Genomic DNA, 20,515 nt, shown 5'->3' on the forward strand with positions numbered 1-20,515 from the left:
GGATAAAATAAAAAGAGGGATATTGAGGCTAAATATCAAGGACCACTTCTAAACTTTGGCATCATCTTCCCGGTACATAGGGAGGCTTATAACATGAAAGAACATCCAGGGAAACACTAAAAATATATATAATAAGGAACAATCCTGTACTGGCCCCTTGGAGTGAGCCTGCATAACATAATAGCTCTTTTCATTCGATAACTCTTAGGATTCTCTTATGTGATCTCTATCCTGGCATGAGATGCTCGCACTCCCCATACAATAGTGCCACAAAAAGCTACAGTTTCCCATACCATCCCAGTTCCACTAATGATCACTTCTTCCTGTGATACCAGTGTCATTACTAATGCTGATGCTTATTACACACCTGTTACAGAGTCTATAACTCCTACTATATAGGTCTAGTCTGGTTCCAGTTGGGTAGGCAGATCACAACAATGACAAGTTGTGGCACAGAAGTTGCTTAATAGTGTCTCCTTAGCTAGTGACAGAGTAAAATATAAATAGCAATTCAGTGAAAGAAGAAATAAATGTCAGGCACTATTCAGCTCCTAAATAAGACAGATCAAATCACTGGCTCACATCACCACAAAAATGATCTAGATATTGAAGTTACATGTACAACCTTGACTGCAGCACATGAAAAAGATATTGGTCAATCCCAGCCTATCAGCCTGACATGATCTGTAACTGGTGTCTCTACATTTCAATAGTCTGGTTCTGTCCATGTCTAAGGTTCATTCCCAGACAGACAAAGGGTGAAGGCCCTTCTGTAGGAAACCAAAGAATATTCTTTCTAATCTAGCTCCAGATGGTGAATGCAGGCAACATTTGCATCCCCACAGGTCTCTTGCACCTGGATTCACAGAGAGATGACATCCCAGGAAGCCAGAAGTATCAAAATGGCTCTCCATCTAATTCTCTCTTCATAGAAGCATCAGGACCTACCCATTACAGTGAAATCCCAACATGGAATACAAGGTACCAGAGCCCTTTTTCTATCCATTCCTATTTCAGATAATGGGTCCATTCATTATTTCTCAGGCTGTAAATCAGTGCTTAGGACAACAGCAGTGAGGTCATCAGGAGTCTTGTCAGAACAATAGAAGGATTGGGACTTGATTTTATCAACAGGGTACCTTTGATTTAGCAGAAGCGTTTAGTGGTGGAAGATTTGTGTTGCAGAGAAAAAGAAGTGACTCTGTTTGGCTGGGGAGACTCTCCCCATTCCTCCCTCTCCCCTGCCTCCCTCCCCCAGGCACAGAACTCTGTAATTTACTGCATCAGTGCTGCGTCCTTGAGAATTCTCTACGGTTCTTGTGAACCCATGAAACGGGTAGTCTACGAGTGCTGAAGAGAGAGCTGTGTAATGATATGTTGGTCCCCTGGGATCAGGGAAGAGGCCCTGAAAGAGGCACAGAGTGAAGGAGCAGATCTGAGTGAGGGGGACGGTTGAAGGAATGAGGGGGCAGTAAGAAAACAAGCAGCTTAGTGTGGCACAAAGCAGAAACCAGGCCAAGCCCTTCACAGAGAAGCCGATCTGCACCAGCTAGAGAAGCAGTTGCCACAGGTATGCAGGGGAATAAGGCAAGTTTCAACCCTGGAAGCCCAGAAGCTTCACTCTGTATCAACACAAGGAGTAAGTGAAGCCAAAGGGCTCAATATTTTGCCGTTCTGTTCCTGCACTTTGTGGGGGAACCAGGAGCAGGGGGCAGAGGAAAACAGAGGTGGCTTTAAGAGATGGCCATGTTCTCGGGTTGTCAGGGTCCTACACAGCTTCTGACATTAGTTGCAGCAATCATAAGTATTCTCCAGCTTCTGTTTTGGCCTCAGTAGTCCCCTATGGGCTGTCTGTCAGCCCAGAATAGCCAGAGAACAGCATTCTCCAACCACACCCTCTCCCTCCCCACCATGACACGCCCTATGGCAAAGGCTGTGATAGGACATTGGCACAGAGCGGTTCTGGCAGTTCAATGCCACCCAGAGAATCTAACAGGGATATTTCCTAAGGAATCTTTTTGCCCCCTTGCCTCCTTTATGATGCCAGAGGGGCATAAGAAGGCAGAGGTGCAATGGAAAAAATGGAAAAAAGAACCCTGTGCAGATACAAACTTTGTATTCACATCTGATCCGCAAACATGGTCTGCGGATATCCACGGATATAAAGCTAATATCTGCCAATTTGCACAGTTCTAAAAATCAGCCCCCAGGATTTTCATGGGGAGTCACAAGTCTCTGTTTGGAGAGTTCTACACACACAGCACAAAAGGTACACGCACATACCTTATTTAGGAACTTGTCCATACCATAGTCCAGAATACAATCTGATCCACCACTAAACTAGGCAACCTGATACACCTCCAAACAATGAGATCTAGCCCTTCGATTCTTTCTCCTATGCGCCTTCAAGGGAACAGAGACTGGCTGTTCCTCATGCCAGTGCTCCTATTTGTACTGGGCTGGGGTCAGGTTCTCAGTTCAGTGACCTGATCTCTATGGAGTTCCCTCTTTGAGCACGTCCACAGGGACCCTTGGAAGCTGCAAAGCCTTGCTATCTATGTCATTTTGAACTCTTTCACCAAATCCTCATTTGTGGGTTATTTTTCTATTCTGCATATTGTAAAATATATCCACTATCCTGTGCACCTTGTGTTAGGTGCTATGGAAGTTAACAAAACAAATACACACACAAGACCACACAGTACACACACACACACACACACACACACACACACACACACACACACACACACACACACACACACAGTAACAGAAGCACACAATGCAACCTTCCACACAAACCACCACCACCACCACAAGGACACACCACACACATTATAACAGGACACACACAAACACCAAACAGATGTTTGCAAAGAAGCACAGAAAATATAGCTGGTTTAGATTATGAGGAGCAGAGGGGCCCATGGAGTTTTATTCAGTGTGATGTGACCGTTTCTGTGCTGGAAGCTGCCACGTCTTCTCCTTAGGGACAGAGTGAACATTGGTTGGGAAAGGAGAGATGAGGGGGTTGCTCTAAGGGCCAAGAGATTATGATTGATGATACAGTATGATTACCTGTATCCTGTCTTCAGGCAGTTCTGTTTTCATGGCCAGCATCTCTCTGGCATAGACATCAGGATAGTGGGCCTCATTGAAGGCCTTTTCCAGCTCCTCCAGTTGGTAGGATGTGAAGATTGTCCTGAAGGGAGTAAAACTCATTGATCAAAATATAGAGAAAGCTGAACAGTCACAGAGATGGATAAATAAGGAAAGGAAAATCAGAGATTCTGGCTAATGTGTAGATTGTGTTTTACTGTTTTTCTATGGACAGAAGGTCAGGTCTTTGGCTGAGAGAAGGCCCAGAAAGTGCCAGTACATTGTGTTCTTACACAATCACAAGTCACCTTCACTTTCCATCATTTCCTCTTCAAGCAGCCCCTCCCCCCGTTTCTCTCCCCCAGCAGCAACACTGAGACAAGGGTAATCTTGATAATAGATCTCAGACATTATTTCCTTCCAAAAGGAATTGGAAGTGTCTCTTTTCCCCTCAAAGAGGACCCTACTTCCTGATTTATGGGCACTATGGTGCCCTTTACATTTGCCTTTGAAGATTGCATTGAGGAACTGACAAGGAATGACATTGTTCTCACCTCTCCCAATTCTTTCCCTACTTACAAGCAAGCCAATCCCCTAACCCTTGGCAAGTCCTCAAAGCTTTTATTCACAGCTCTCGTTACTACCGCCAGACAGTTCCCTTCCCTCATGCGTGCCACCTCCAACCACACACCCAGTGCCAGTTCTAATCCTCGACTTCTATATAGGAACACAGACCAACCCATCTCCCACTAGCAGCTCCCTTCCTTTCCTCCTGGTTTGCACTACCCCCTTAACCATTGGAAATCCTTCTTGACTGCTCCGAATGGTCAAGTGTCCCAACCTGCATCCACATGCCCAGTTCTCAGCCTGGGATGAGTTGATTGAAAAATCAGCAGCTGGGGAGCCGAGACAGATGAAGGCACAACTCCAGGGGAATACAAAGAGATTCCAGCAATAGGGAAGTAAGACCTTCTTTGCCTCCCAGATGCCAAAAATCCTCCTTGAATCACAGGTTATCCAGACCCTTTGAAATGCCAATTTCCAAGTGTGGTCAACCAACACAGCAGTCAGCATTCGAATGGTTTAAAAAACAAAACAAAACTGACTTGCCTTTAAAGTAAACATATAAATATACAATCAAACCAAAGAACAGGAGATACTGCATCCGAAAGGGAGAATTTTTAAAAAAATCTTTCAATAAATTAGAAAATGTATTTCAGAAGAACCCAGTATGACAAACAGGAAGAGTCTCAAAATTACCTTCCAACATTCAAAATCTAAGGATTCCACCAGATCAATAACATTATTAACAAGAGGGGCTTGGGAATGCAGGGGACTCAGTCTGCAATCAAATCTTTATTTAAATTCACTCCTAAATCTGCTCTGTGTTCAGGAGAATTCTGCTACTGCTCTTGTAGAATCATGGACACTAGGATGAAAAAAGACCTATTAGGTCATCCATCTCTCTCCTGAACTCAATGCAGGATTATTTCTTATTGTACATTCTCTAGTTTAAGTGCCTCAAGTGATTGAGGCTTCTACCATCATCAGGAGATGATTCTAAAGCTCACTGCAGCTCATTGTCTGAATATATATCCTGAAATGCATCCTAAATTTTCCCTTTTTAAACATCGGATTAATCCAAGTCCCTTTTCTCACAATACATAATCCCTCCTCCAGTTGTCACTTAGCCCAGTTACAGCAGACAGATTTGGCAGTTTTAAGCTTTTCTTCTTCTTTTTTTAAATAAAATAACTAAACATGAAAAGTTTGTTATTGCGCAAAATTGAAAATTATAAACAAATCCAAATCCTGTTTCCAATATCCTGATCCAATTGTGCTCTTTACTCCACTCCTGAGATCTCACCCACCCTCAACCCAATCCACTTCACAAAGGAAATGAGTCCATATTTACTCTGAGGTTAACCTCAGAATTGTTTGACTTGAAAGTACCTCACATAGGTCACTAGTCATCCCGCTGGATTGGGGTGGGACCTCTAGCGGGGTATTTAGCTCATCCTGCTACATAACGTCAGGGTCTTTAGTCTCTTCCTACAAGGCATCCTGGCCAGGCTTTCACTAGGACATCTTTTAATCCACACATCTTGAACTGTGGCAGGATTGATTTAATTATCCCTAAACCATCCCTGATAGATAAGTGTCCCACCTCCTTTTGTGAATATCCCACGCCATGACAATCCCAGAATCAAGCTAGGTACTTCTAGCCATCACTGTAGTGTCTAATGTTTATGAGGCACAATGATTTTTAGCTGCATTTTACAGATAAGTAATAGAGGCACAAAATCACATAATCTGTGGCAGAGCTGGAAACTGAACCTAGATCTCTAAACTGGGACTCAAATGCCTTAACCAATAAGTCATCCTCCCTCATCTACCTCGGCAGCTTGTCCTATCTGTTGCTGAACAACATAAATACTTTATTAATAATGAATAAGTGATTAATAGAAGCTGCTATTTGCCTAATAAATGATGTTAAGACTGCTCTACTGCATTGCAGACTCCAGTTTCAATAACCTGACTACTCCTATTTCTACTGGCCCTGGGATAAGTGCCTTCTCACTTTAGGAAATATTTTAAAACTATTAGTGCAACTGGGGCCTGCACATCTAAAAATTGTAAATATCTTCGGAGCAAAATAGTAGCCTGGTTTCAGAGTTCCAGGTTGCCTGGATCCAGAGCCATTGGGAATAAATCCCTGAGTGTAACTTAACACCGCCCCCCCCCCCCACACACACACCTTTTTCTTAAAGCAAAGTTACAATAAAACTTAAATATACTACATCATATATTACTTATTCAGGATCAGATCAATATTCAAAGAACGTGGCTAAAAATTCTGGCTTGCTGGCTAGGGAGTGCTCCTTCTCAGAGTCCACTAGCAAAGATGACCCCATTTCATAATATTTAACTTCTCTTTTTGGCACTTCTCTTGTTTGTGTACTTGTGCGAAAGCTTTTCTGTTAGGACAGTCCATATTTTAATACATCACAATTGAATAGGCAGAAGGGTCCCATATTTCCAATAACGTGCAATACAAAGTCTTGCTGCTACCAATACAAAAATGAATGTGTTGTTCCGTTTAAAATGCAGATCCTTTACCCCAGCATTAAGTAAGCAGGTATGGGGATCTCTAGCAAGCCAGTTTGCTGTCATAAAATGAATATCTTTACTAATTTCCTCCCAAAACCATCTAATTATTGGACACAACCACCACAGGTGCAAATAGGTCCCACGTTCCCTGCAATCTTTTCAACAAAGTCCCTCTCTAGTAGCAAAAATATGACGGATCTTAGCTGGAGTCAAATGCCATTCATTTGCAATTCATAATGAAACCCAGAATCCTGCTTCCTTTGCCTTGGCAGCAAAAAGCAGAAGGTTCCCTTCAGATAGATTCCTCTCTCCTCTCCTCTGTCAGGGGAGTTCAGATTTGAGCCCCTTTTCCTGTGGGCTGAATTAGCTGTTACGAGAAAGGTGCTTGAGGAGGGAGAGGGGGTGGAATAGACGTGGAAGGTAAGGTTACACCCAGTTTGGGGCCTCAGGCGGCCACTAGGGATTATCGAGCTCATTATTTTATGTTTATTTATATTTTTAATAAAATGTCCTTTTATTTGAAACCCATCAATCCTACAGGAAGTCTATGCAACCAGGCCATCTACCGCTGTTAATATCACATCCTTCCTAGCCCCTTCAATTGTCTGTTACACCGATTTGTTCCATTTCGGCTCAATGCTGACCCTCGTGCGGCAACTGGATCCAAGCGAGCGCAAGGTGCTGCGGGCACAGATTCGACTGCACCATCGGGGCCCTAGGCTGGGAAACCTTTGGGGGCAGAGGCTGCGCCTTCCTGTGCAGAGCCCAGCACAACAGGGCCTCGGGCGATAACGGGGACAGAAATAATAAATAAGGACCCGAAAGGCCTAAAAGTAACAGCCACGGTTGGGGCAGGTTCTGCCGGGGGGAGCAGGCAAGCGAGGCCACAAGGTGCGGGCGGGGGGCTCCAGGGTTAGCTCCGCGGAGCTGGGCTGAAGAAAGTGCCGGGCTGTGGGGAGCCGGGCAGGCCGGGGGGCAGCGGGCTGCTCTCGTACCTGTGCCGTCTCTTCTTCCGTTTCTTGCTCTGGTTTAAGGAGGATTTGGACATTTTCCTGTCGCTGGAGGAAACATCCTCGGAATCTGGGAAGAGAAACGCGGCACAGATTGGGGACGTGCGCGGGGACTCGCCTCTCCCAGCTCCGCAGGGGCCCCCGGGCTGGACCAGGGGCTCCTTGCCCCGCGCGGGGTGCCAGGGGCTGGCATCGCCCTTACTTTGTCCCGCCCTGGAGGTTTCGCGTTATTTTTCGTTGGTTCTGCCGGGATTTCGTTCCGAGCCCGGCCCGGCAGAGCCCTCCCGGAACTGGCGTCCTGGGCAGCGGCGGGTTGGGGGGATGTCTCCCGACTCGACCCCCCCTTTCTCCCCGCCGCCTCGGCTGCGTGGGGCCGGCTCCTCACTCGCATTTGCCCCGATTTCACCCAGTTTCGTTGTTCTTTAATTGAAGACGGAATTAAAAACCAAACCCCCGAGAAATCGGAAAATCCCCGGGCTACGCCTGCTCCCCGGGGACCCCGCCGGGGGCGGAGGTAGGGAGGGAATCGGGCTCTGGGGCTCTCGGGGAAAGCATCTGTCCGGCTCACCAGGGAAGCGCCGGTCGGTTGCCGGCGGTGGCTCGGGGAGGATCCCGGAGCCGCCCGGCGCCTCCTTCCCTGTGTTCACCGCCCGGGGTGGTTGTTCGTTCCCCCCAGCCGGGGGTCGTTACAGCCGCTCCGGGTCTCCCTTTCCCGGCCCGGAGCTGCCGCTTCCCGGCGCCGGGACCCGCATTTCGATACAATCGGTTCTTCCATCGGGCAGGGAGCGGCAGGGGCTCGCCCGAGGGGCGGCGGGGTGGGATCGGCCCGGTTCGGTCCCCCACGTCCCAGTCGGGTCCGGCCCGGCCCCTTTCGGCCCGGCTCGGTTCGGCGTCTCGGTACGTGTTTCCGATGGGTCTTTGCGGAGCTGTCTCGGCGCTAAAGGCGGCCGGGGGGTGCCGGGCGGACCCGCCGGGAAGGGGTGGGGGAAATCAGGATATTTACTAACCCCCCCAGGGCAGCTGCGGGTGAAGCGCGCCCGGCCGGAGCTGGGGGCTCGGGGGAAGGCGCCCGGGCGGATCCTGCCGTCTAGAAAAGGGCCGGCGAGGCACCTAATTCCCCGCTAACGAGTTAGGGACTCGGGCGCCCCGGGGGTCAGCGCCCCTCCGGCTCCCGGCAGCTCCGGCCACAGAGACCCCGAGCCTCCCCACGTAGCACCCGGCGGCCGGCGTTTTCCGACCGCGCATCCCGGCGCCGGAACGAATTTGAACACCCCCAAAGCCGGGCGCCTCTGATCCGGGGACAGAGACCTAGGGCGAGGGACGGGGACCCGGCTGGGCAGGGCGCGGGCTGACCCCGCGCTCCCCGGGGCAGGAGCCGGAGCCTACCTGAGCTGGCCGTCTGGCTGGTGTCCAGCTGTCCGGGGGCCCTGGCCAGGGGCTGCAGGTGGACGCTCTGGGGGTCGGCCAGCACCTCCAGGAAGGTGGGCTGGGTGTAGAAGTTGGGGATGCTGCCCGCCCCCAGGAGCCCCATGCTCACGCCACCTACCCCGGCGGGGCTGAGCACAGAGCGGGCCGCCAGCAGGTGCCCGGCGGGCAAGGAGTCCAGGGCAGCCCGGGGGTGGGAGGGCGGCTCCTTGTTCAAGCCCAGGATCTCCTGGATGCCGAAGCCAGTGCACCTGGGCGGGGTGGGCCCGGAGCTGGGTTTGGCCCCAGCTGCGGGCGCGGCCCCAGTCGCACTGGCCGCGCTGTCGGGCTTGGCTTTGCCGGGCAGGCTGTGGGCGAGCGCGTCCCCCGCTTTGCCCGTCATGCTGCGGCCGGCCGGTCCCTAGTGCCCGCTCCCGGGAATGCTCGGGAGCCCCCGGCTCAGGCCCCTTTTATCCGCCCAGCCTGGAGCCCAAGTGGGGTCAGAGCCGAGCAGCCAATCACAGGGGCCAGCCGCGATTAGGAATTCCAAAAAGCCGGCAGGCGGAGGGGCCGGGGGGAGGCGGCCTGGGACACGGGGGCCGGGGGGAGCCTGGGAGATGGGGGAGCCCCGTGAAGGCAGCAAGGACTTGGGAGCCGCCTGGGGCGGAGGGACCCTGGGGGGACAGAGCGGGGAGATCGGGCCAGTGTCTGGGGGGAGTCGGGAGAGGGGCCCTGCCCATCAGCTGGGCCATTTATTATTACTGCTGTCAGCGCGGTGCCCAGCGACCCCAGCCAGGCTCTGGGCCGCCGTGTGCTGGGTGCCGCTGGCCCGGAGAGCGTGCGGTCGGAGCAGGGACAGGACGTGACAAGTGGGTGCAGAAGGCACCGGGGGGCGAGGGGGGTAGGCAAGGACAGGACCAGGAGGCTGTGGGCATTTGCCAAGTGCAGGCTTCAGAGCTGGTGTTTTAAATCAGCGAACAACATGAATCACCAACAGGCCACTTGCTAATAGCGACCTAGGGACCTTCAGCCCCCAGACACTCAGCATCTTTAAGGGGGGGGGGATAATCAGAGGTCAGAAGCTGACACAGGAGCAATCCGGGGGCAGCCCCAGACAGAGCTGGAGGGGAGAGGGCATTGCTGAGCCCACACTGAAGGTGAGCTGCGGGCAGGCTGCCCCTGCTAGAAGGGGCGCGTCTCCTGGGGGTAAGGGCAGCGGCAGGAAGGGTTGCTGTGGTGGGGTGGGAGTGCTTTAAGAAGGTAGCAGAATGACTTTTTATCCTGGAATTTGAAATGCCTGAGCACATAGCTCTCAGCCTGCCAAGGCCCAGGCACAGGGCACTGTCTGTCAGGCACCTGAGGGGAGAGACACAAAGTGGTATTGATGTGAGAAACTGAAGGTGCTGTGGGATTCCTCCCCGTGTGATTTGCCTTCTTAGATACGTGACTATTTCTGAGGTAAATAGTTTAAACAACAAAAGTGAGGAACTATCACATTTGTGTGGAACGGAGGGAACTCAGGGACTGCAATGAGTTGTGTTCCTTGAACTAAGGTACAGCTGAGGGCAGAGGAGAGACAAATTATATATTGATAAAAGAGCACCTCCCCACCCAGATCCAAAGAGGCAGCTAAGAAGTGCAGACAGAGGAAGACCCATCCAACCTCTAAGCATCCTGTCAATGCCCAGGTGAAGTGTTTCTGCCTGGGGCTTCTTAGAGACAGAGCCTGGGCAGCAGGCAAAGCACCTCCTTGGTGCTTGGGCTTCAGAGAAGCCCTGGTCAAAGATCTCCCTTTCAGGAAAGATCTTCTAATTGTCAAGCCTGCATTGTGTCATTCCTTTAAGTATAACTGGTTTGTCACCCTGATGACCCCCTCTCTCTTGAAGTTTATGCCCATCAAATATTTGTATGCCCTTCAAGTGTCAACAATTGCAATTCCAGGCACATTGGAAGACTGCCTTGGCAGTTATTGGGTGGAAAGTTTCACCTCTGAGCCGTGGTCCTCTGTTCTTCTTCCCCCCACAGGAGCCTTTTCAAGGGGACTTGGTGGGATTCCAATTTCACTGACGTGGAAGGGACGGGTGGAGATTCCTTTGCACCCTTCTCCCCACAGTCTGGGGGGCACAGTACCAATGTTTCAGTGAATCCCAGTCAGCAGATAGGCCATTCTGCTTCTCAGTACAACATTCTAGAGAGCAGAGGGAAGACACACACAAGTCAAGATAAAATTTGATCACACCTGATTTTGAGTTAGTTGCATCCCAGCTTGAACAGGTAAGAGAAAAACCACCTATGACTTTTACTGAAGAGGAACGGGATTTGAGAGAGGGGGAGAAGTGAAGGGAGGGTTGTGGGGGACAGAAAGGAAGTCCAAATATCTGCAAGAGGCATCTGTATTTGAAGGTAGAGGACAAGGGTTGAGATATTAAGAGAGTTGGGCCCCCTACTGTCCACTTCTTTTACACTGCCCCAGTGGCATGAAAGGGGAAAACAGCAAGTGGAGACAGCCTCCGAGCAGCTCCCAAAGGCCTGGCGAGGAGTGTGGCCAACACTGGCTATTCTGAGCCAGCAGAGCAGCCTCTAAGTGTTGTTTAAGGCTGGCCTAAGTCAAAGCAGCTCCTGGGGTTCTTCTTACTTGGGCCTTCCAGGGCCAGAATTCAGTAGGCACAGAGGTAGCTTAAAGCCATCTTTACCCCACCCTCAGAGAGGCACAGCTCAGAATCTGACCGTACAGCTTGAAATTGCCATGGCTTATGAAGAGCAGCAGGATTCACTGTGTGATAGGGGGCAACTGTTTCCATCCTTGAAGCACAGGCTAATCTATTTTATTATAATTAGATTAAAAAAGTGATGTTAATTGCCTGCCAGGACTAGTTCTTTATTGCGCTTTCCCTCCCACCCCTCAGAATGCTGCTTAGTGCTCAAGATTCCAGTGTACTTTAGTATTTAGGGCTAAATCATGCTGGGCCAGCCATCAATGTACTTGCGGGGAAAGAGGAGAATGGGAGACCATGCAGAAAGCCCTTGTCCCCACCCAACACTCCCACGGAGAAGGCAGTCATAATGTGATGGCCTGAACTCTCAGCGTCAGCTCCTGGGGTTATCAGAGCTACCCACTAAGCCATACTTCTGTTCCCCAGTCTTGGGGCTGGTGGATCCCTGGCATATCTTGGCTGCCCTCCCTGGTGGAGCTCTGAGGCAGAACCTTAAAGTTACGCTGGCAGTCGTAGTCACCTAGGGACCAGTCTGCTGGCTAAGAATCACCAGAGAATACATCCCTCTGGCCACGCCACCTTGCCAGGTAGAGGGACCAGGGGATGACAGCGTAGAACTGGAGAATCCTCTATGCCAGGGGAACTTCCAGCTGTGCCAGCAAGGCAGCTAATGGGCTATACAAAGTCAGCCCTCAGAGTGCACAGGGGTTTGCTGGCATTACCAGCAGTCCTAAGTGCCCTGAAGTGTGTGTGGCCATGCCCAGTCCTCTCCACACACAGCTTCAGGACAGTACTGAGAGGATCATGTGTTACACTTGTTGTAGCTGTGTAGTAATTGACAGCAGAGAATGTGCTCCCTCTTTTTCCCACTCCCAGAGGCATTATCCTTTCTCCTAGCCTACAGAGGCATGACAGCTTAACACTACTACATGGGCAGTGCCCCTTCGCTTCCCTCTCTCAGTATAGCCCAGGCTCTCTGTGATATATAACTGAGACCTCAGAGATATTTACTTCAAGGTTTTGCTACAGCATCATTCTTTTCTTCCTGAAGAGTAGTACCACATTTGCCCATCTTCCTTACCTCCTCCCCCATTCTTCCTCTTATTATTCACATCATTTGAGAATAGGAAAATGGCTATCTACTTTGGGCTGAAATGGGAAGAATGCCTTCTCCTGCACATGGAGGAATTCTCTGATTACTAGGCTGTAGAGTGGTCCTCAACCGAGGAACATCTTCATTGATTATATTGCATTTATAGGATATCCCCATCTCCCCAAGCACAAAGGCTTCTGTATGCCTAGGAAAATAGAACTGAATGCAATTGCTCAACAAGCAAGAACCCATGTAAGCCAAAAGTCAGGACTCTCCCTCCACAACCCAGACACAAGAACAGAATAATTACAATATGCCTCATCCCTCCCAGCCCCACCCCAACCACATGAGATAAAATGAAGAGAGAAGCTAAATCCTCCTGTGTCTCGCCCAGGAGGCCACAGTTCTACCCTGGCATATACCCGCAGGACAACAGTCCAGGATCATGGACCCCAAGGGATGATGTTCCACTTTGCCTTCTTGGGATTACACCATAGGACTGCCAGCAAGTCCAACCCCAAACATCTGGGCTGAGAAGATAGGACCAGTCTATCTGAAGGGCTGTCAAGCTGATTTATATCCTATGTCATTCAAAGCTTTATATTTTAACAGGCCTCGAAGCACCGCCAATTCTTGTGGGCAAAAAGGTCTTGAACTTTTTCCTGCACTAGATGAAATCTACTGAGGCCCATCACAGAAGGTCACTAGAAGATGCACATTTAAGTGACTCAGCACATCCATCCACAACAAAGGGTAGATAGTTGGGTATATCCAGAGTTTCAAGCCCTGGTTTCTTGGCAGAGGTCAAGCCTTTGGCATGCTTTTGATGAGTTCATGCTGTCCTCCAAAAAAGGAGGCATTGACTCTAGACAAATCTCATGCAAATAGAGAAGGATCTAGGCACCCTCAGGACCCTCTGCACGTCCTGGGAGAGAAACTCACCCCCAGTTAAGTTGGCTGATGCATTTGAAACCATCTTCCTGGCATAAAAGATGCTGGTGCAGGTGGAGAACTTTGCACCTTCCTGAGCCAGCAGGTGCAGCTGCACCTAGGAGAGGGCAAGGGACATTTGCATCTTTGACCTTCCTTAAGGGTTCTATCAGGGGAAGACAGCTTTTATCTGCAGGTAGGGGATCTAGAAAAGCCTTGCTGGCAAAGGCTGTTAGGTGGTGCTGCACAGACTCAGTGTTTTCAGAAGTCAGTCCATGACCCCACAGGCAATATTGCTAACATTTGGGGCATGCATTCCTCATTCCCCCCCCCCCCCCCCCCCCGAACAACCCACAGCTGACTGCAATGCAACTAATTTCTCAACAAAGATGGAAGTTGTTCACATCATTTAAACACTGAGCCTCCAGGGAAGAGGGTGTCCAAGCTTAGTTTATGAATGGCCCCTGGCTAAGTTGCTAGTGTTCAAAAACCAAAAAGTATTACAATGAACCGTAAAACTCAATCCAAAATTATAAAATGTTAAATAAATAAATTAGAATTGCAAATTAAAAGAGACATACACCATTAATCTATGTGTGATCCCAGGGCCACTTGCTTTTTCCTTATTTTAGCAGCTGACTAGGCAAATAGGGCAACCGCTCAGATCACAGATACATTGTCAGTTCCTAACAAATATGCTATTCTGAGAGGTTGTAGAAAAAGCATCTGGGACTAAGACATGGAAAGCCATTTTGACCTCAAGTGGCAATACAAATTACAATGTAATAAATAATGGGGTAGGGGGAAGACAGCGCATGCACCACTTTAAAGACCTTCATTGGCCAGTTCTATGCTACATTTATAACAAATCAACAAAGGTTTGCCTATGCTCTAACTCTCTGATAAATCAGTCCCAACTGGATGTTCTGAGCATACAAGACTCCTTCCCTGTCATTTCATTTCCCTGTATTCAACTGTTAGCTATGGGAAAACCTAGCAAGACTGCATCTGGAAGAAGCAGGAATTCAGTGGCTGAGGACAACCAGTTACCAGAGGTCTCTATTAAGCTTTCAGGATCCCCATCCTGATGGATTAGCTTATTTTCAAATTCTCCTGGAATTGTGTCAGATATAGAAGCCTTTAGAGACCCAAACCATCCCCCCACCCCCTTTCTGGTTACAACACTGGATTGTGTTAGGGATGCCTTGACCTCAAACTGTGCCAGCCAGTCATGTGACCATGAAATCCAGATAATTACAAGACACTTGTTGTAGGGCCAAGGGCAGAACAACAAAAGAGAGAGGAAGACAGAGACAATTCATTGCGGCTCACGTTTAAAAAACAGAATCTCGCTTTCTGGATGAGGCTTCACTGCTGCAATCTAGGTTAATCCAGACGGACAAGGGCATCTAGTTCCATTCTGTCCATCCAGTCCTTCAAACATATAAAACAAAAACAAAGAAACCCTCAAACCATTAAGGGTCATTTCTATTTGTCTATCACCGGCTTCTAGCAATCACAGATCCCTTCTGTCGTTCTTCCTTCTGAGTTTATACTTTTCTTCGAAGGGGTTCAGCCTAAATAGGCTCAGCTGCACTTAATTAGCTCCTGGCTGGGTGGGCTTCCCTGAACTTCTCCTGAACCTTGACTGGGAATTAATCCTCAAAATGCCAAGCCATGAGCTGGCTCAGTAGAGCCTCTTGCCAGGGACACCAATGGGGAGGGGTGAATTTGGATTTTGGTGCTCCTTCTTCCAGAGGGCCTGAAAGGAACTTTAGTTCCCATTACATACCTCTCCACACCCAAACCTGAGAAGAGATCCACTCACAGCATGGGCAAGGATGCCACAGTGCTCTGGCAAACAAGCAAAAGTAATTATTGACTTGGCATTTTTAGTACCCAAGAACCAACAGTTTTGAGGATTCCAGATGTAGCCCACATTGGCTGAGTGTAGGTCTTTATCCCTCTCCAGGGGCTAGTCTCCTACAGCTGCTATGTAGACAAGTAACAGCTGCCTATGCTGTGAGCATGAAGGCCTTGAGTCCAAACCTCACTGCTGATGCAAGTGGGGTAATTGAAAAACACAATGACAAAGGAGCCCATCTAGCCTCGAGACAAAATCCCTGGGACATGGAGGTGGATGGTAAACAGATAGATATCTTGGTAGCTGAAGTGCTCCATGAGACCAATCTCTGATAGTGTCAAGGTTCTTGAAAGTTGGGCCAGAGATTTTCCATTCTCATCTTCCTCCAATCTCAGTAGATGAGGAATTGCTGGGGACAGGGTGAGAGAGTGGGGGTGCAGTACAGAAATTGGGTGGGCAGGGGTGTTCTTGCAAATAGTCACTGGAAGTGCTGTGCTTTTTCTTTTTTATTGCCTTTCCCCAAATACTTCACCACATCCCTTCATCAAGTTGCATCTCATTGGCTTTGTAATTACTATTAGCATATAATGCCATCTTTCCCCCTCTTCTTCCCTTTCTATTTCTCCTTAGATTCTTTGGGAACTCCCCAATCTTCTTGTCCTGCCTCCATAAGTAGGAACACACCTCTAGCACCCTCCTATCTTACTCTTTGTGCATCTCTAAGAGTGACACCTATATTGTGCTAAGATCACCTTCTCCTTGGAGTTCCACAAAGCTGTTCTTGATTGTCTGCTAATGTCTATGCACCTCCTTCAGGTTCTCTCTCACTGAGCTGTCATTTCTGTGCTCAGGACACTTGACTATACATAGTTTTTGACACTTTCTGTGATTCACCCTCTTACCCTGTCTTGACCAAGTGGACTTTTGGCTTCATCTCAACTTCCCACAGATGAATGTCTCAAGGATTCAAATGTTTCTCTTGAGGAAAGGCACCTCCTCAGGCCTAGCTCCATCTCCTCCAGCTTCCTGGACTCAGATTTTCCATTTCAGAATGAGGAGGAGGTGGATGAGGCATTTCTAGAATAAATAACCGAGATATCTAAGACACAAAACCTGGTAGCAGTGGGCGACTTTAACTATCCAGATATCTGTTGGAAAAGTAATATGACAAAAACAAAGTGTCCAATAAGTTCTTGGAATGTTCTTGGGACAACTTCTTATTTCAAGACGGGGGATGTAACCAGGGATTCAGCCATTTTAGACTTGATTCTGACTAAGAGGGAGGGATTGGTTGTGAATCTGAAGGTGGAAGGCAACTTGGGTGAAATTGGTCAAGAAATGATAGGCTTCATGATTCTAAGGAAAAGAAGGAATAAAAGCAGTGGAAGAAGGACAATGGAATTCAAAAAACAAGACATTAACAAACTCAGAGAACAGGTAGATAAGGTCCAATGGGAAGAAAATTAAGGGGAAAAGTAGTTCAGGACAACTGGCAGTTTTTCAAAGAGACAGTTACGGCACAACAACAAACTATCCTGATGTGAAGAAAAGGTAGGAATAATAGTAAGAGGCCCATATGACTGCATCAGGAGCTCTTTACCTGAAAATCAAAAAAGAATCTTGCAAAAAGTAGAAACATGGACAAATTGCTAAGGATGAGTATCAAAGAATAGTGCAAGCATGTAGGGACAAAAGCAGAAAGACTAATGCATATAAAAGGCAATAAGAAGATGTTCTATAAATACATTAGGAGCAAGATAAAAACAAAGGAAAGCATAGATCCACCACTTAGCGGGGAAGAAGAGCCATTAATGAATGACACCAAGAAGGCTGAGGTGTTTCATACATATTTCGTTTCACTCTTACCATAAAAGGTTAATTGTGACCAGATGCTTAACAAGATTAATATTAACAACAAGGAGGAAGAAACACACAGCAAAATAGGGAAAGAATGGGTTGAAGAATATTTAGATAAGTTAGCTTTATTCAAGTATGCAGGACCTGATGAAATTCATCCCAGGGAACTGAAGGAACTAGCTGAAGCAATCTCTGAACTGTTAGCAGTTATCTTTGAAAACTCATGGAGATCCCAGAGGACTGGAGAAGGGCAAACATAGTACCTTTAAAAAGGGGAACAAAGAGGACCTGGGGAATTATAGATGAATCAGCCTAACTTTCATATCTGGAAAGATACTGGAACAAATTACTAAGCAATCAGTTTGTAAACCCCTAGAGAATAATAGGGAAATAAGTAATAGCCAACAAGGATTTGTCTAGAACAAATCATGCCATACCAATCCAATTTCCAATGCCTATTGCGATAGGGGAAAGCAGTAGATGTGATATAGCTTTATTTTTAGTAAGGCTTTTACACAATCCCACATGACATTTTCACAAGCAAACTAGGGAAATGTGGTCTAGATTAAATTACTGTAAAATGGGTGCACAACAGGTTGAAAAACTGTACTCAAAGAAATCAGTGGTTCTATGTCAAACTAGGAGGACTGTATCAAGTTGGGTTCCACAGGGGGTCTGTCTTGGGTCTGGTACTATTCAACGTTTTCATTAATGACTTGGATAATGGAAGAGAAAGTATGCTTATAAAATTTGCAGATGACACCAAGCTGGGAGGGGTGCAAGCTCTTTGGAAGACAGAATTAGAATTCAAAAATACCTTGATATATTGGTCTGAAATCAACCAGATGAAATCAAATAAAGACAAGTGCAAATTATTACACATAGGAAGGAAAAATCAAATGCACAACTACAAAATAAGGAATAACTGGGTAGGCCAGTGGTTCCCAACCTGTGGCCTGGGGCCAGAAGTGGCCCGCAGGGTCTTTCAAAGTGGCCCGCCACTCCCCTCCCGTTGGCTGCAGAAGGGAGCTGCTGCCTAAGAACCAAGTCAGAGCACATTGTCACAGAGATACAAAACCAGTACAGCGTCCTTGCTGCACCCAAGGGGATGGGAAATCAGCACTCCCCTCCCCTGGCTCCAGCAGGGAGCATGGCAAAGCACTCCACCTGGGTCTCTAGGCGCCAGGGTCCCTGCTGGAGCCAGGGGGAGGGGAGCACTTATCTCCTGTCCCCTTGCCTGCAGAAAGGATCCACTGCCTAGGGACCCAGGTAGGTAGCCCACACCGGGCTACAGGACGTGTGAGGTTTCCCTGCTGCAGCCAGGAGGATGAGAGATCAGCAAGGAGGCAGCTTCCTTGCTGAATTCCTTCTTTCTGGCTGCAGTGGGGGGGAGAGTCAGGGGACAGGTTCTGGCAGAGCAGGCAGAACCCACCATGTTCGAGGAAAGGGGCAGCGTTCTAAAAATCAGTGCCTTTAACGTTTGGCCCACACTTAGCAGGCCACCCATCGTGACTTAGCTGCCAGGCCATGTGCTTCTGTGTGTAGTGAGTCACTCATCTGCACTAGTGCTTTGTCTGTAGGTGTGTGTCATACTGTGAATAATTTGTAGGTGTAAAATGAGCCTAGTAGCATCAAAATGTTTACTTTAAATATTTAGTGATTTGTAGTTCTTAATGGTGTATAAGTCAATACATTTTTTATGAGTTGACAGACTGGTGGCCCTTCAGGGTTGTAAAACTGATATTTGTGGTCCACAAGCCAAAAAGGTTGGGAACCACTGGGCTAGGTGGTAAAACTGTCGAAAAGAATTCGTGATGATAGGGGATCACCAATTGAATACGAACGAATAATGTGATGTAGTTGTGAAAAAGGCAAATATTATTCTAGAGTGTCTTAAGAGGAGTGTTGAATGTAAGACACAAGAGGTAATTGTTCCACTCTACTCGGCACTGGTGAGGCCTCAGCTGGAGTGCTGTGTCCAGTTCTGGTCATCACCACACTTTAAGAAAGATATGGGCAAGTTGGAGAGAGTCCAGACGAGAGCAACAAAAATGATGATAGTTTCATAAACCTTACCTATGAGGAAAAGTTAAAAAAACTGGGCATGTTTAGTCTTGAGAAAAGAAGACTGAGGAAGAACCTGATAACAGTCTTCAAATATGCTAAGGGTTGGTCTAAAACAGGTGGTGATCAATTGTTCTCCATGTCCATTGAAGGCAGAAGAAGAAATAATCAGCTTAATCTGCAGCAAAGGACATTTAGGGTGAATATTAGGAAAAACTTTCTAACTATAAGGATAGTTAAGCACTGGAACAGGCTTCCAAGGGAGGTTGTGGTATCCCCATCACTGGAGGATTGTAAGAACAGGTTAGACAAACACCAGACCAGGAGGGTCTAGGTTTACTTGGTCCTGCTTCAGCATAGGGGACTGAACTGAGTGACCTCTTGAAGTCTGTTCCAGTCCTACATTTTTATGATTTGCTTCCTCTGTCTGTAACTTCAACATTGTTCCCAACTCAAAACTTGCCTTTTCCTCCAACAGGCTCTGTGTTAACAAATCCACCTCTCATCCCATTCACAGCACTGGCCATGTGCTCTACTGCCTTGACTCCCTCTCTGGCTTCACCTCCTCTCCCTAAAGCAGCTTTCTTAACCATGGACACCCAAAGTCCCAGCTGTCCAGTGTGCACACAGAGCTGCTACCACTTCCTCACACTTGCAAGGCGCATGACTAGATCATCCCCACCCTCACGCAATTCCCATTCAATCTCATTTATTTCAACATCTGGTTCAAAATTGCCCTGCTCTTAGTTTACAAAACCTCCTATGGATTTGCTCCAGCACGCTCACAGACCCTATCTCCCTCTGCTTCTCTCCGCTTCCGTTCCTCCTCCTGCTCAGATACCACCAGTCTCTTCTGACTTCATGCAATCTCACCTCTTTTGGCATGAGACCCTTGTCCTTTGCTGCTCCTTCCAAATGAATGGCCTCCTTGTATCTTTCCAGCTCATCTACTATCCATCTCTTTTCAATTCTCTTGTGAAAAAAAATCTTTCCACTTTGCCTAAAACTCTTCATCTCTCTGATGCTGCACTTTTATTTTAACTCTTCCCTCATTTAACTCTGTGACACATTTGGGATCCCTCTTGTACACAAGACACTAGACAAAAATAAAAAGGTTGGTGTGATCATTATCATTCAGTGATGGGTTATCATTATTTATGGATGTAGAACATGGGCGGTGCATGAACCCCCCGTTTGGGGAGGCTAGCCCAGGGCTCCACCCCTTCCTCCCACTCCCTCGCCAAAACCCTGAGCCCCTATTGCAGCTGGGGGAGCCCCACACCAACCGTCTCAAGCTGCCAGCCTGAGCCATCCTCCCCAGCCGGCCCGAATCCCAGCCCACCAGCTGGCCTGAGTTGCCGGCCTTGGA

At 48.1% G+C, this 20,515-nt stretch overlaps 1 protein-coding gene and 1 long non-coding RNA gene across 3 annotated transcripts in view; both read right to left on the reverse strand.

The window, feature by feature from the left end:
* Positions 1–9,047, reverse strand: part of VSX2 (visual system homeobox 2) — a 43,884-nt gene extending 34,837 nt beyond the window's left edge. For both annotated transcript variants that reach the window (XM_067533431.1, XM_067533422.1), the window contains exons 1-3: positions 8,607–9,047; positions 7,206–7,290; positions 3,079–3,202 (exon numbers count right to left, since the gene is read on the reverse strand). In XM_067533431.1, coding sequence (XP_067389532.1) covers positions 3,079–3,202; positions 7,206–7,290; positions 8,607–9,027 — 630 coding nt within the window. In that variant the 5' untranslated portion in view covers positions 9,028–9,047. The remainder of the gene's footprint in view (positions 1–3,078; positions 3,203–7,205; positions 7,291–8,606) is intronic.
* Positions 9,048–9,618: 571 nt separating this feature from the next.
* Positions 9,619–14,852, reverse strand: LOC137142626 (uncharacterized). The gene is made up of 3 exons (XR_010916971.1): positions 14,694–14,852; positions 10,612–10,812; positions 9,619–9,980 (listed from the first exon to the last, which is right to left on the reverse strand). It is a non-coding gene; the product is annotated as an uncharacterized lncRNA (long non-coding RNA).
* Positions 14,853–20,515: the final 5,663 nt, after the last annotated feature.

This window comes from Emydura macquarii, unplaced genomic scaffold, assembly GCF_026122565.2.
Source record: "Emydura macquarii macquarii isolate MOO-44397 ecotype Brisbane River unplaced genomic scaffold, CSIRO-AGI_Emac_v2 contig_374, whole genome shotgun sequence".
NCBI classification, from domain to species: domain Eukaryota; kingdom Metazoa; phylum Chordata; order Testudines; family Chelidae; genus Emydura; species Emydura macquarii.